The 15,315-nt window shown below is 42.6% G+C and overlaps 1 protein-coding gene across 1 annotated transcript; it reads left to right on the forward strand.

The window, feature by feature from the left end:
- The first annotated feature begins 8,689 nt into the window (after positions 1–8,689).
- Positions 8,690–15,042, forward strand: LOC103181849 (visual system homeobox 1). The gene is made up of 6 exons (XM_042335429.1): positions 8,690–8,890; positions 10,271–10,480; positions 11,469–11,620; positions 12,461–12,577; positions 14,415–14,444; positions 15,001–15,042. Exons 1-6 carry the CDS (start codon positions 8,710–8,712, stop codon positions 15,040–15,042), a joined length of 732 nt encoding a protein of 243 aa, XP_042191363.1. The 5' UTR covers positions 8,690–8,709.
- The last annotated feature ends 273 nt before the right edge of the window (positions 15,043–15,315 follow it).

The raw sequence follows: 15,315 nt of genomic DNA on the forward strand, positions 1-15,315 counted from the left end.
CGAGGTGAGAGCTCTAACCACTGAGATATGAAACTCTTTTTAGTATAAAACGTGGAGTTTTAAAACGCGGCAGTAAATCAGTAACCTTTGGTCTTTTTTTGTTAAGTTTAAACACCTTTCTGTTCTTATGTTCTTTCTTACTAATATAACAATTATCCTTACATTCTTGCATTTGGTACAGTGCCTCAGCTTCTCAAGGTACTTTACTGGATATACTCTTAAGTATAGTGACTGTATTTTTTAGATGAACACAGCAGCCTATTTTTCACACAGAAATGTCCCACAAACAAGCTTGAATTTTATCTAGGGATTGTTCAACAGGACACTGAGATAAACTCCTTTCTCTTTTCAAATAATGCCATTGGATCTTTAACATCCACCTGAACAGGCTGAGTGACTTCGGTTTAATGTCTCATCTGCAGGACAGCACCTCTGACCATGAAATGCTCCCCAAGCACTGAACTGGAGTGTGTCAACCTTGTCTGTTAATTCAAAGTCCCTCGAACCCACAGACTTCTGACTTAAAGCTTAGCAACTGAGCCAGACTGACATCTCCCTTTCGCATAAGGAGGACGTCTCAGATAGCCTACTGATCACAACAAACAGTTGCTTGAAAGTGGCGGTTGCTTTAAGATGCTTCACCCTCGTGCCCATTGTCCATGTGGCGCTGGTCATTGGGGCATCAAAGTCCAGTTCGTTTCTGCCCTGAAAGAATGTGCCATTCACATATATGCAATTCCAGTAGCATCCAGCAAGGGGAGGTAGGGAGCTAGATAAGTCACACTGAAGAAATCAATAGCACCATACGTTGGTTTGGCGGAAGGCATCCTTCCGATCTAATCTTTTCAGTATATCCATGCTACCAACACAGTGTCAAGCTGATTTTCAAATGAGTTCCAGGATCCTGGCCGTAACCATCCTTCTTGGTAATCCTGTTTCAGTTGTTAATTACTTGTACCTTAACTTTACCTTAACAGAAATAAATATTCCTGCTATATGTCTTGAAATAGCCCCTTACAAATCTAAACCCGTGTCCTCTTGTACTACTGTCTTGGTGCAACCTAAAGAATAATAATAATAATACTTACATTTGATATAGCGCCTTATCACGTCTTCGAGGCATCTCAAAGCGTTTCATAGAATATTCTGTAAAGAGGATTAATTGACTGTAATATTTTGTGAGTGAATACCTTCTGATATACCTAAAGTATTGTTCTGGTTTACTTTATGAATCCCATTTAATATTTTATAATTTTAAGGTCTGTGAGGTATCAAGACTTAAGAGCCTTAGCTTGTCTAAACATTGCTCATAGCTCATTCCTTCAACACTGGGGATCATCCTCGTGGCTCTTCTCCATGGCCTTGCTCCTTCTACCTCTCTAACCTGCTAACGCCATATTAACCTGTCCATTCCCTTTGCTGAGCAGGTTTCGGCCCATTCCACATCCTGCGCTCGGCCTGCCACATCCTTGGCGGTCGGACATTCAGTCTCTCTACCCCCACCCTTTGGAACTCCATCCGACATGGTAAGGTGGACAGTTGGTGTATAAATGTAGCAGGTCACCGAGGTACAGAGGAGCAAGGCAGTGGAGGGCTTTGAAAGTGAGGATGAGGATTTTGAACTCTATCCTCTGAGGATGGGGAGTAAGTGGAGCTGTGCGACGGTGGGGTGATAGGATCATGGAGCCTGGTGCAGAAGAGTACACGAGCTGCAGAGTTGGGAAGGCCGACCAGCAGGGGGTTAACATAGTCGAGCCTAGAAGTGATAAGTGTGAGGATGGGGGTCTCAGCGGCCTGAGAGGAGAGGCAGTGGTGGAGCCGGGTGATGTTGCAGAGATGGGGGAAGGCAGAACATGTCATGCCCCAGATGTGGTGTTTGAAGAACAGTTAAGGATCAAACAAGACACCAAGGTTAAGGGAGGCCAGAGAGGTTGAGGAGATCAGAGCTGGAAGTGAGGAGATATCTGTGTTTAATCACAGGAAATTTCAGGTCATCCAGGCCTTGATATCTGACAGGGAATTGGACAGAACATCTGTGGATCTGGAAATGAAAATATAGATTTGGGTTTCATCAGCATACATGTAGAAGTTAATCCCGTGCCTGTAGATGAAGTCACCAAGAAGAGCACATTCATGAGGAAGAGAAGGGGGCCAAGGCTAGAGCCCTATGGTAGTCTCCAGGTCACCACGTGAGAACGTGAGAAGAAACCATTGGAGGCCCCAAAGTGAAGATGGGGGGTCAATCAGATTGAAACCGGGAGAGAGAGGCCCCATGGAGGTGAATGAATGAAGCCCACAGTATTAAAGGGACAGTGACAGCATGGATACAGAACTGAATGAGAGACAGAAAACAGAGAGTGGTGGTGAACGGTTGTTTTTCTGACTGTAGGGAAGTCTGCCATGGTGTCCCCCAGGGGTCGGTATCAGGACCACTGCTCTTTTTGATCTATATAAATGACCTGCACTTGGCTATAGGGAGTTCAATTTCCAAGTTTCCAGATGATACTAAGCTAGGAAAAGTAGTAGATGTTGAGGAGGATAGTAGCAGACTGCAAGAGGACATAGACAGACTGGTAAAATGGGCAGATACGTGGCAGATGAAATTTAATGTGGAGAAATGTGGAGTATGCATTTTGAGAGGAAGAATGAGGAGAGGCAATATAAACTAAATGGTACAATCTTAAGGGGGTGAAGGAACAAAGTGACCTGTCGGTTCATATAAGTAAATCCTTGAAGGTGGCAGGACAGGTAGATAAAGCTGGTAAAAAAGCATACGGGATACTAGGATTTATAACTAGTGGGATAGAATACAAAAGTCAGGAAGTTATGATGAACACTGGTTAGGCCTCAGTTAGAGGTTTTTTGAGATGTCTCAATGATGATGTTATACATCAAATACAAGGATTATTATTACGACCACCGATGTCCTGACAGCCTGCCTGTCTGACATTGAGTCCTGGACGAGAGACAACTTTCTTCAGCTCAACGTGCGCAAAACTGAGGCCCTCCTGATTGGCTCACGTCAGCGCCTCCGCACCTCAGGCGCTGACAGCATCAGCATCCAAGGCTGCACTCTCCACCTCTCAAAGCCAGTCAGGAACCTCGGGGTTCTGTTCGACCCTGAGTTGTCCTTTCTCCCTCCTATCCGCGCCACAACTGGCACCGCCTTCCATCACCTCCGGAATGTCGCCAGACTACGGCACTACCTCACCCCTCACGCTGCTGAAACTCTGGTCCACACCTTTATCACCTCAAGGCTGGACTATGGGAACTCTCTCCTCGCCGGCCTTCCCGGTACCTCCCTCCACAAGCTGCAGGTCATTTAGAACTCTGCAACTCGTGTACTGTCCCGCACCAGGCTTCGCGACCACACCACTCCCACCCTCGCTCGCCTGCACTGGCTTCCCATCCCCCAGAGGATTGAATTCAAGATCCTCATCCTCACCTACAAGGCCATTCACGGCCTTGCTCCCTCCTACCTCTCTGATCTACTATCCCCCTACTTACCTGCCCATACCCTCCGTTCCTCTGACTCCGGTCTGCTCCACATCCCCCTCCCCAACCGCCCTACCATCGGTGGCCGGGCCTTCAGCCTCTCAGCCCCTAGGCTCTGGAACTCCATCCCCCAGTGCCTTCGCCTTGCTTCCTCCCTTTCCTCCTTCAAGGCCGGTCTCAAGACCTTTCTCTTTGACCGTGCCTTCAGCTCCCCTCTCGACTCTCTACCCCCTCCTCGCTCCATCCCTTCCCTCCTCTCATCCTGACCATTTCCCCCCTGCTCGGGTCCTGACCCAACTGTACAGCGCCTTGGGGCATCCTCCCGACGTGAAATGCGCTCTATAAATGGAATCTTGTTGTTGTTGTTGTTGTTGTATTATTTGAGATGTGTTAGGTGCTATCAAGTGATATGTGTTTCTCTTTCCCATGTGGCTTCTGAGTGAGTCTTTCAAGCTTAATTTTGTTTTGCTGTAAACTCCTGGGATGGAACAGAAAAATTGTTGGTTTCAGCTCGGTGTCTTTGTGAGTTTAAATTCTCTTCACTTTTTGTGTCTAAAGTATTGGATTATTTACAGAGTTATGGAATCAAACCCCATGTTGGAACTTTGAGCCTTGTTTTAGTTAATACAGTACTTGGTAGATTATATTGTTAGATGTGCTGTCCTTTGCATGAGATGTTGAACAGTCTGCCTAATCAAGTGGAAATTAAAGATCCCTAAGGTATCTTGTCTAAACTCACTAGGTAAAATTGATCAATCACTTCATGACTGTCTGTGGGCTGCTGCTATCCTACTATAACTTGCACACTGTATGTGTTACAGTAATTCTTGTGAAGTGTTTTGAGATGTTTACCTGACGTGAAAGGAGATATATTTTTTTAAATATATCTTTGTGTCTGCAGTCTAAGCTGATGCTTAATGGTAATGTATTTCAGCTATGGTTTTGCTTCTCACAGTTCTGCCCTTAAACCAGAATATCTCAACAGTTGAGGACAATTCCAGCCCAGTTTATCTCAAATTGACCTTTTGTGCAACAGTACAAATTGAATCCTTTTGATGGCATGCTATGTTTGCATAAGTTTTTTCCTGCTGATTGAAAAACTCATTGCTTAATCCCCCTGACAAATTGGTATTTCTGGGATCAAGTGGGCTATGTTTGTCCTCAACTTGTGAAACTGTTTCCATGTCAAACACTTAATGATGTGAGACTGGGGGAGATTTGGGATGGGCTGCTGAAAATCTCCTTCGAAGGCAGGAATGGTGGACTATTAAGCATTTCACCAAGCGGTGTTAAAAGACAGAAAAAACATTAAACGGTCAGAGTGCGTGGGGAGTGAGAGGTGGTTCTAGGAGCGGCTATCTGTCACTGGACCTAGTGGCCGAGATAATTATAATAATCCTTGCATTTGATATAGCGTCTTATCATGACATTGAGATATCTCAAAGCGCTTCAAAGAATCTACTGTAAAGTGAATTGATTGTATATTTTGGGGGTGAAACGAAGCAGCAGTTAATTGCACACAGGATGGCAAGGGTGAGTGGGCAGCGTCACCAGCCTGGCTCAAGTTGGTGGCACTGTCACCTCTGAGTCAGAAGGCTGTGTATTAACAATAAACAATAATCCTTCATTTGGTATAGGCTATATCACATCAGGATGTCTTAAAGTGCTTCACAGGATTTTACTGTGAAATGGAGTGATTGTATTTGTAGGCAAACGTGACAGCACACTAATATATCACAAACAGCCAAGGAAAGAGTGACCAATTTTATTTGGGGGATTGTTGGCCAGGAGAAACTCCCTTCTCTTTTTAATATCTAGTTGAACAGGCAGGCAGGACCTCAGTTTAACATCTCATTCAAAGGAAAGCACCTCCCCCCCACCAGCACTGCACTGGAATCTCAGTTTAGATTATGTGTTTTAGGCGAAGATCACACTTGGTTCGGATGAAAACCTCTCAGAAGATTGCTGTGGAAGATAAGGCTGAGTTAGGACTTTGCCCCCCCCCCATCTGATCTCAACGACTTCCCTACCATTCTGTCATCACATTAAGTAAAGGTAAACTTTATTTTTTTAATGTACGTTCTAATTTCTGTTGCGGCTCTGAAGATCTGCTGAAACAATCCTGTTGCTGTTGCCAGTTTTACGGCAATGCCATTTAATCTGGAAGTTATAGCTTTTTCCTCAGAACCTGTGGATCTTCTTGGTACATGAGACCTTGAAACAGCTAGAAATTGTTTATCAGGTGCCATCAAAGGATCTGGTGTAACAAGTAATTAAAGATCTCAAAATAAGAGAATTGTTTCTGGAGTGAAGCCTGGTCCATTCATCTGAAAACTGTCTATTTCTTCCCCCACTACTCCCTCCCCCTTTCTCCTCACGCCCACTCTCCCACTCCTTCCCCATCTGTAGGCAGGCAGAAAGTAGCATGATTTAGCATTGATCATCTGATTCTTTCCCAGTCTTGTTGTCCAAAGATCTCAAGTTACAAATGGTCCTTACATTTTTTTGGTCAAGCAAGTGTAGCAATACAGAAATACTCATCACCAAGCGTGAGTATCAAAACTAGAGTTCACCATGTATGCTACCTAGACATGGAAATATCCCTATCTGGAATATTGCTTACCTGAAACCGGGCAGTATTGAGCTCAGGTTGCAAGGGGTTGAAAACATACAGGAGTTTAGGCAGCTAAAACAGCATGGTTTGCTATTCGCAGCACTGTCTGGCAAACTTCCTGTTGCCTGTGCAACTCGGACTGTATACATTGACTTTGGTTTGCAGGATTGATGAAGTTGAGTAGGCAGACCCTCCCCCACCGCTCAGTACCTGGGTTGCATTTAATATAGCACTTTTCCTATCAATATTTCAAAGAACTTTCCAGAGAATTTCTCTCAAGTGCTGTGACTGTATATTGTAGGCATACTGCATGGACCAAAAACAATAATAAATTGGTCATTTTTAATCTACGACTGTTTGTGGGACATTGCTGTGTGCAATTGGCTGCTGCGTTCGCCCACAAATATACAGTCAATTCACTTTACAGTGTGTTCTGTGAAGCGCTTTGGGACGTCCTCCCGACATGAAAAGCGCTGTATCAAATGCAAGGATTGTTATTATTATTATTATTATGGACAGACTTTGCAAACTAACCATGTCCCAAGGCCATGAAATGAAGTTGCATCAATAACAGCTTGCATTTTTGTAGCATCTTTTACAAAATATGTATTGGCGTGCTTTATAGAGATGGGGTTAGACAGCAAGTTAAGGGGAGGGGAGGCAAGATAAAATGGGACTTGGATGTGTGTGTGTGGAGGAATATAAGTTGAGTTCTGGAAGACTGGGGCATAGTGACTGGAATCTTGGCCACTGATTGTGACTGGGTGAGTAACTGAGTTTGAGCAGAACAGAGGGAGAGTGCTGGAGCATGAAAGGATTTATGTGAGGCTGAGGACCTTGAAATCTGGCAAGGATTCGGATGATACAGGTGTGAATTGGGGTGGCAGAGTCTTGGATTAGCTGGATCTCATGGATTGTGGAACTGGTTGTGGGTTCTAGCATTATCGCTACAATGCAGCAAGCACTTTACTGAGGCCCACTCCACCTGTACAGGTAGATATTAAAGATTCTGTTGCACAAAGAAAAGAACTTCTCTTTGCTAACAATCCTCCAGATAAAATTGGACGTTCTCTTCATGGTGGTTCAGAGACATTGTTGGCTGCCTACAAATAATCACCATCCTTTATAATGTATTTGTGAAGTGTTTCAAGAGTTCCTCACCATGTGAAAGGTTATAATATCAAATATGATTATCTAATTGTCCTCGTGCACTGCATTTACATCAGAAATTTCTCCTCTTGTTGAGATGTTCAGCCGAAGGAAGAGGAAAAGAGCCTCGTCAAATTGAAGATTTTTAAACATCAAAGGTTTTTGGCTTTGCCTGGATTTCCCTGAAGTTTCAGGTTGAAAGAACATTCTCTTCAAAGAATGTCTGATTAGCTGATTACCTCTATTTGCACACAATTCTCTGTATAAGTCCTATTTAGATGTTTAAACACAGGCGATGGAGAGATAATTGTTTAAATGCTGGTCAATGTGATGTTAAATTCCTGGTGCTGTGTTTGCTGTCTTTAATCCAATTAGGCTCTCAAGGAGACTAAAGGCAGAATACATTCTGCAGATCAGCTGAGACACACTCTTAGGAGGTATTCATTCTTTTCTTGACAATTTGGATTTGGGTCAGTTTGACTCAGAGTATTATCACTTTATCACTATTGTCACTTTATTTTAGGTGAGGAGTGTAAATCTGTTACATTAAGTCTCACAATTCTGTATGCATCTTGGCAGACTGAAAGGTTTAAATAATGATTTCAAATGGGGAGCAAGGGATGAGATTGTTTGAATTCCCTTTTGTCAGATTGGCCTATAAAGCACTTGGAAACATCCTTCTTATGTGCAAGACTTATCAGATGCAAGGATTACCTGAAATTAGAGCACAATAACAACAACAACAAAATATTTTTTTTATATCACCTTTCACGTCGGGAGGACGTCCCAATTACTGGACAGACCTGAGCTGAGGGTTGGGGTGGGGGAGGGCAAGGGGGGAAGCAAGGAGATCGAAAACACGGTCGAAGAGGAGGGTCTTGAGGTGGGTGTTGAAGGTAGCAAGGGAGGGGTCGAGACAGAGGGACAGAGTTCCAGAGCAGCACTAGCAAGTGGACAACTGCACCCAATTTAATATCAATGCTGCTTTTAAACCTGGTGCCAAGATCATGCTTCTTTCTGGATGAATAAATATAACAATATTTGCAATATCAAAGTGCCTAATCACTTTAACGAGAAGTGCGAAGTACAATTCCGCTTCAAACAGGCAATTGCAAGAGAAGCTGCAAACTAATCTACATCATAGGGTGTATGTTATCACCTTTTATTGAGCACTGGTTATAGTGTAAGCCATCCCAGGCTCATTACTGATAAAGTGTGATAAGCCACACAAATGTTCATTCATTGGCTAGTGAGCCATAAGGATTGTGCAGGATCAGCAAATATCATTTAGTTCAGGTAAAACAGTTTTTAACAGCTGCTGGGAGAAAGGCTACGGGAACGAAAGCTGTTGCAAATCAGTTAGGCCATCCAGAATCAAAGCAAAAACTTGCTAGAAAACTAAAATTAATGAGAGTTGAAAGGGTTTGGCATTTGTTCTTTGAGATTATCTCATGAAAATGAGCAGCACTGAAGCTCTCAAGGGTGCAACCAAGCCCCTGCTGCCTTACTCGGTGGAAGAAATTCTGCGGAAACCTTGTCATGAAGCTTGGGACTGGACCAGGAAAAGTGGGTGCCGCAATGAGGTAATGGCCCATCTACAACAAAAGGAGCTGTGTTCCTGCAGCTCACCAGGTGAGTCCCAAAGGTTATATGTGAGATGGCAGTAGTCAGCAGACCACAAATTGGTCATGTTTGTGAAATCCACTTCAAAATACTTACTTTGTAATGCTTTCTGGTGTTGGCTTGACTCAGCTGGTAGCACTCATCTGAGTCAGCAGGCTGTTGGTTCAAACCTTACTTCATGATTTTAAATTCACTCTAGGCTAATATTTCAATGCTGTGCTCACAGTTAGACGTACTGTTCTTCAGATACGATGTTAAACCAAGGTCGCCTTGTGTTTGCCTGTTTAAGTGAACGTTAACTATCCCATGGCACTCTTTAGAAAGAGAAGGGAGTTTATCTTGGCAAACGATACACCACCAAATAAAAATTGATTGGTCATTTGATGACCAATTGTGGGTCATTCTGAGTGCAAATTGACGGTTACATTCACCTTTAAACGCAATCGGTGCCCTTTTCGGTAAATTCTGTCTTTAATTCATTCTCGTGCGGTGCAATTTGTTGTTGCACAGTGTCCAACATCCTGAGGCCCTTTGAAGTGATCAGAATATGACCTGTTTTGAAGTTCATATTGGTTTGCAATGTTTCTTCAAAATGTATCTAAAATCTGTTAGCTGATTCATCCCACAATGTCAAGTATGATTCATAGTTTCCACAAGCTTGATCTTCATTACTCGTCTTATCGGAGCTCAGAATTTAAAATTGTGTGAAATGCACTGTCTAATTTTAGATAACTGCAGTGTTATTATAATACTCTTAGGCATATCTCTGCTGAAACATCCATTATACATTGCAAGTGTTTGAAATTATTTCAATTTCCAACTTGACATGACCCTGATATCCTGTATCAATTTTTCATTCAAACAAAATGCAGATCATTCATCTCAGAAGTGCTGTAGCTCAGTGGTTAGAGCACTCGCCTTGCAAGCGAGACACCAGGCAGGGCGAAACCTTGGGCAAGTTTCCTTACTCCACACGCCTAATAATAATCCCTCCAAAACAAAACAATAATAAATTGGTGATTTGCAATCCTCGACTTTGGTGCCGCGTTTCTCCCACAAATATACAGTCAATTCACTTTACAGTCTATTCTGTGAAGCGCTTTGAGATATCGAGAAGACGTGAAAAGCGCTATATCAAATGCAAGGATTATTATTATTATTACTCGGTTTCCTGTGTGTGATTGTTCAGGTGGATGTTGAACATCCCTGTGATATTATTGGAAAAGAGAAGGGAGTCTCTTTCCTGGTGTCCTGGCAAACAATAACCAGATAAAATTAGCATGCATGGGTGTTTACTTTCAGCCACTCCACAGTAAAATTCCTCCAGAAGCGCTAAATATCCCCTCAATGTGAATAGCCAAATATCAAATGCAAGGATTATTATTTCAGATCACCACTGCAAATCAGCCCAGGAGCGACTAAGGGAAGCTTTAAAAACTACAACGAAGCCATCACCACCACCCCCTGGCAATCCTGGAATGAATCTTCAAAGGAGAAGCTTCAGTACTTTGCAAAACCAAGATGAGGAAAACATAAGTGACGACCAAGACTGTCAGGAAGGGTTGAAGGAATATAACTTGACAGAGACCTCCTTAAGTGGTGAGTGCAGTGTCATGTCATGTGAAGTCTTCAACACTGGCGTTTGAGCTCCATGTCAAGACTTTGAACTGGGGGAGCACTGCACTGTCAAAGGTTCCATCCTTAGATGAGAGGTTAAACTGAGATCTTGTTTGCCCATCCTTTGGACTTTCGTGATTCCACGGCACTACTTGCAGAGTTTCTTATGGTCCCAACCAACAATCCTGCAAATAAATCTGGTTGTTCAGTTTGTGGAGCATTGTTGTGCACATACTTGCTCATTTGCCTACATGGAATACCAAGTAAATGCAAGCAAGAATGCCATAATATTATGGTGCTTGCAATTAAAGGATGAGGTTATATGAAATGCTTTTTTCACAATCTGGGTCTGATTATTCTTGACCTAGTCCATTCCACATACAGATGTGAAGTATCCATACATGAAATTGACATCGTAATCCAACCCTGTAACTCCAGTAACGGCAGTATTGCTATATTGTATGCTTGTATTTAATTTTGTCCCTTTTTCATATCTGGCATCTCGAGCTTCACAGGGACTTTCTATGCAATTTTGTGGCTTGAAATGTATGGCTTTTTAATCAAGGGGTTCTTAGCCAGGCTACCACGAGAAGTGAGTTGTGCACAGGATCTTTAATGCCCACCTCTTAACTTCTAAAGGATGCTTCCAACAATACATTGCAACTCCAACACTGGAGTGTCAGTCGAGTCTGAGTCCAGTCCTGACATGAAACCACAACCTGACTCTGAGGTGAGTTACCAAAACAACCAGGCTGTCACTTCTTAGTACTAGAATGGCGATCTCTTGCACCACGCAAGTTCAAATGAACTTCTGTTCTGAAACGTTTGGGCTTGCATTGTAATGTTGGAGAGTTTCAGACTTAGCCTGGCTACAAAGTCACTACACTTCAAGTCCTGTGAAGCATTGTGATGTTTTAATGATGGGAAGGCATTGCATCAAATGCAAATAGTTTTACTTATTTTCCCTCAGATGACAGGAAATCCAAGAGAAGAATGCGAACAACATTTACAGCTGAGCAGTTGTATGAGCTGGAGAAGATCTTCCACATCACTCACTACCCAGACATAAACACACGGGATCAGCTTGCAGCAAAAATTGGCCTCCATGAGACGAGAGTTCAGGTAATAAGTCTCCACTGAGCTTGTACCTTATTCCATCTCCATCTCTCTTCAGGAGAGAGGGGTTTGATTGCTGGTCACACCACCCAGTTGGTCTCTTTTGTACATGGGTATATCAATTTTACATGAAAGGTGCTATACAAATGTTATTTTTTGTTGTTGGATGGTTTGCAAGACTATCCTACACATGCGTAATATGGCCCATGGGCCACAAGTTTGCCATCCCTAAGTTAAAGTGTCAGCCTGGCTCAGTGGTATAACTCATCTCTGAATGGATTCAAGCTGCACATCTGGACTTGGATTTACAAGTCCAGATAACATTCCAAGATAATATTTGCAGGATAACATTCTAATGCAGTGCCGGAGGATGTTGCATTGTTGGATGAGAAGTTAAACCGAGGTCCCACCTGCCTGTTCAGTCAAATATTGAAGATCCCAAGGCACTATTTAAAAAGAGAAGGAATTTTAATTGGTTTTAATAATAAAATTGGTCACTCAGTCCATGGCTGGTTGTGGGACAGTGCTGTGCCACAAATTGGTGTTTCGCCCCCAAAAATGTCAATGCACTTCACGTATCCTGTGAATCACTTTGAGTCATCTCAATGATGTTATAAGATGCTATAAATGCAAGGATTGTTATAAAGATTGAGCAATCAGTGAGAGCTAATTTAATTTGCTTGAAGCCATCTCTTATTGGTCACAATTCATTTCTGCATGTTCTTCTCACCTCAGATTTGATTTTATAAGAGAATCTGAGGGAGTTGAAGAGAAGGGTTTTTGTGTTGGATAGTTTCCAACAGCAGCTTACTGATTTCTCAGAATCGTACTGCTCTATCCCAACAGATTTGGTTCCAAAATCGTCGTGCAAAATGGAGAAAATATGAAAAGCTGGGAAATTTTGGTGGTTTGCAACATCTGACTGAAGTGGATGTGGTCCCTGCTCCCAAATCGGAATTGATGGTGAGTTTTTTTAAGAGTTAATATGCTGGTCCAAATGCAGGTTCTTCTTGTTTCCTCTTTGTGAGCTTGTCTGGAGTTGTTTCTTGGTGGAGGAGGGGTTGCTCTCCAACATCAATGCTCTCAATATCATGCAATGTGGTTTTAGCTAATTAATCTCTAGCAGTTACCATTCAAGGGTTCCCAAGCCTCGTCTCTCACAACTCTGCTTAATAACTCGGGAATTGGATAATTGAGGTGCACCCCTCCAGGCAGTAAGTGCATATTCAATTTTCAAGCACTGAAATTTCCACGATACAGTGGCATATCTCTAGAACTCTTTGGTTTGGATTCTCTTGCAAGCACTGAATTTTACAGCAAAAGTCATTTCAGCTCATTGTTGCCGCTAGCTTTCCGAAATTTCAGCCCCATTTACCTACCCTTTCTCCCCCCCATACCCTTCCAGGTTACTAGGCTGTATAGTGCACTGGTCGGCTTCCATCTACCTGAATAGAATGGAATTCAGTTTTGATTACTGCGCAGACCCTAGAGGCAGTACAGAGGAGAACAATGAGGATGATCCCCAGTGTTGGAATGAGCCATGAACAACAATTCAACAATTTGATAACTGACAGCAGATGACTCCGAGGAGACCTAATGAAACTGTAAATTTTTAAATGGGATTGAAAACGTAAATGAAAACGAAAAGTAGTTTAGAATGCACCAAGGCAGTAAAATAAGAGAGCATAAGTTTACAAGAGCAAAGGGAGATATCAGGGGACATAATAGGAAGTTTTCTTTACCCAGAGGGTAATCAATAGCTGGAACAGGTTACCAAGATGGAGCTATGTATTGGGAATCCGAGATGACTAAGGCATTAGCTTAGACTGCAATTGCGTAGGAATGTACACGATTGAGAAAGGAAAACTGAGGATCAAATCTGGTGCCAGTTTGAGGAAAAGGCCAGAAAGGCTGAGGTCGGAGCTGGAGTTAGCAGAAGCCAAGGATTCCTCGGCTTTCTGTCATTCTGGTCAATGCAGGAAATTTTAGCTCATCTAGCCCTTGCCTGTCTGACAGATAAAACACTGGTATGCACATTGCTGGCGAGTGTTTGATAACTCTACCTTTAGAATTGTGCACCTTTAATTGACTCAAAACTTTCAAAAGCAGCACAAACAAATTGCTCATTTTAATACTCTAAAAGTACACCAGTATGTCTGCAGCATCAATGTCTCTGGACCTATGATATTCCCCATAATAAGGGTTAGAAAATGAATTGTATCATATTAGTTAGCCTGAACCATCCTGATTTCCTGTTGAGGTAGGTTGCACTGGGTTGCACAGATCAATGATAGTCATCAATTTATGATCTTCTGAGGAGATGCCCAGTTTATGCTTGAGAAATTCACATGTTCAGGTTTTTTGAGCAACTCTTGCTGCACATCTCGCTGTAGTATTTATATATTTGAAGGCATTTTCCATGAAAATAGTCATTACACTTTACTCTAAAGTATTTTGAAAGGTCCCACACAAACGCTTGGCTGACCAGTTCATCAGGTCATTGCTGATGTTGATGCTTGTGTGCGATCAATGTGCTAAGTTGGATGTGACGTCAGTAACCTGATGACCCACAAATACCATTAGTACACATGCCAGTTGCATATGCAAATAGAGGTCCACTGCATTACGAATCTGCACTGCCATCAATTGACGTGACCAGCATGTTCTTGTCAGCAATTTTTGTAGGAATGTTTTTTGCAGAAAATGTAGTGTCCACCATGCAGAGCCACTAATTTTTTGTGTATTTTCTTTCAACCAAAGTTGATTTTAAATTCAAATGGATTTTCTTCTCACTCTTTAGGCTTCAAGTATCACAGCAAAGAAGCCACTGGTCAGCCCTCTCCTTTCTGGAGGTCTCCCACTGGCCCCAGAATCTTTGAAATCTGTTCTGACACCATACTTGGCTTTGCCACCAATGCCTCCATTTGCCATGACTAGGCTCCAGCCTTATCTTCTGTGGACACCATCATGTCACCTACCCTTTTCTACTAGGTCAAACTGGGACTTAGCTTGTCTGACACTGAAGAGAGCCAATCCAAGTTAAACAAGATTGCAACATGTTCTGATCTGAACCTTGTATGTCTACTGGGTACAGTGCCCTTCACATCTTGTTGCGTTCTGTATTTAGTGAATTTGTGGTTTGTCAAGGTGTGGCTGTGAGCTGAGATCAGCAACAACAGGCTTCTCAACACTGAAAGTAACATTCAAAACCATTGCTGCCTTTGTACTTTGTTGAACTTCAGCCCTGTCAAGCTCAAACCATGCGATACTGTGAACTGGATTGATTTCTCTATGCAGCTCACTTGGTTGCCATCGGAATCCGATTTTCACACAACCTTCAAAGCAGTTTGTTTGATCTGTTGTTCTGAGCTCCTGATTGTCACCAGAGAGTGAGCATGTTTCACTTCCTTTATTCCACAGGAGGTTAGGCCTTGCCAACCGAAAAGAGCAGAGCTTCAGGAATAGCATTTGTATGTACTATTGGTTGTATTTTCTTGACTAACTTGGATTCTAACCTGGGTATTTGACGAAGGATATTCTGTATATAATAAAAATCTTCAGTCCAGTCTGCTTCAATAGCAAATCTGCCTGGCACAATCATGTCGTAATAGTGGTTCTACAGACTTTTCTACTCCTGTAAATGCTTTTGTGTATACATCTCATGTTGAAGTGTTGATCCACAAATAAATAAACATGATTTC

This window comes from Callorhinchus milii, unplaced genomic scaffold, assembly GCF_018977255.1.
Source record: "Callorhinchus milii isolate IMCB2004 unplaced genomic scaffold, IMCB_Cmil_1.0 Scaffold5, whole genome shotgun sequence".
In the NCBI taxonomy this organism is placed as follows: domain Eukaryota; kingdom Metazoa; phylum Chordata; class Chondrichthyes; order Chimaeriformes; family Callorhinchidae; genus Callorhinchus; species Callorhinchus milii.

Coding starts and splice junctions, on each gene's coding strand:
- LOC103181849 (XM_042335429.1), top strand. CDS start 8,710: ATGAAAATGAGCAGCACTGAAGCTCTCAAGGGTGCAACCAAGCCCCTG. Junction 8,891..10,270: donor GTGTTCCTGCAGCTCACCAG/GTGAGTCCCAAA, acceptor TTATTATTTCAG/ATCACCACTGCAAATCAGCC. Junction 10,481..11,468: donor GACAGAGACCTCCTTAAGTG/GTGAGTGCAGTG, acceptor ATTTTCCCTCAG/ATGACAGGAAATCCAAGAGA.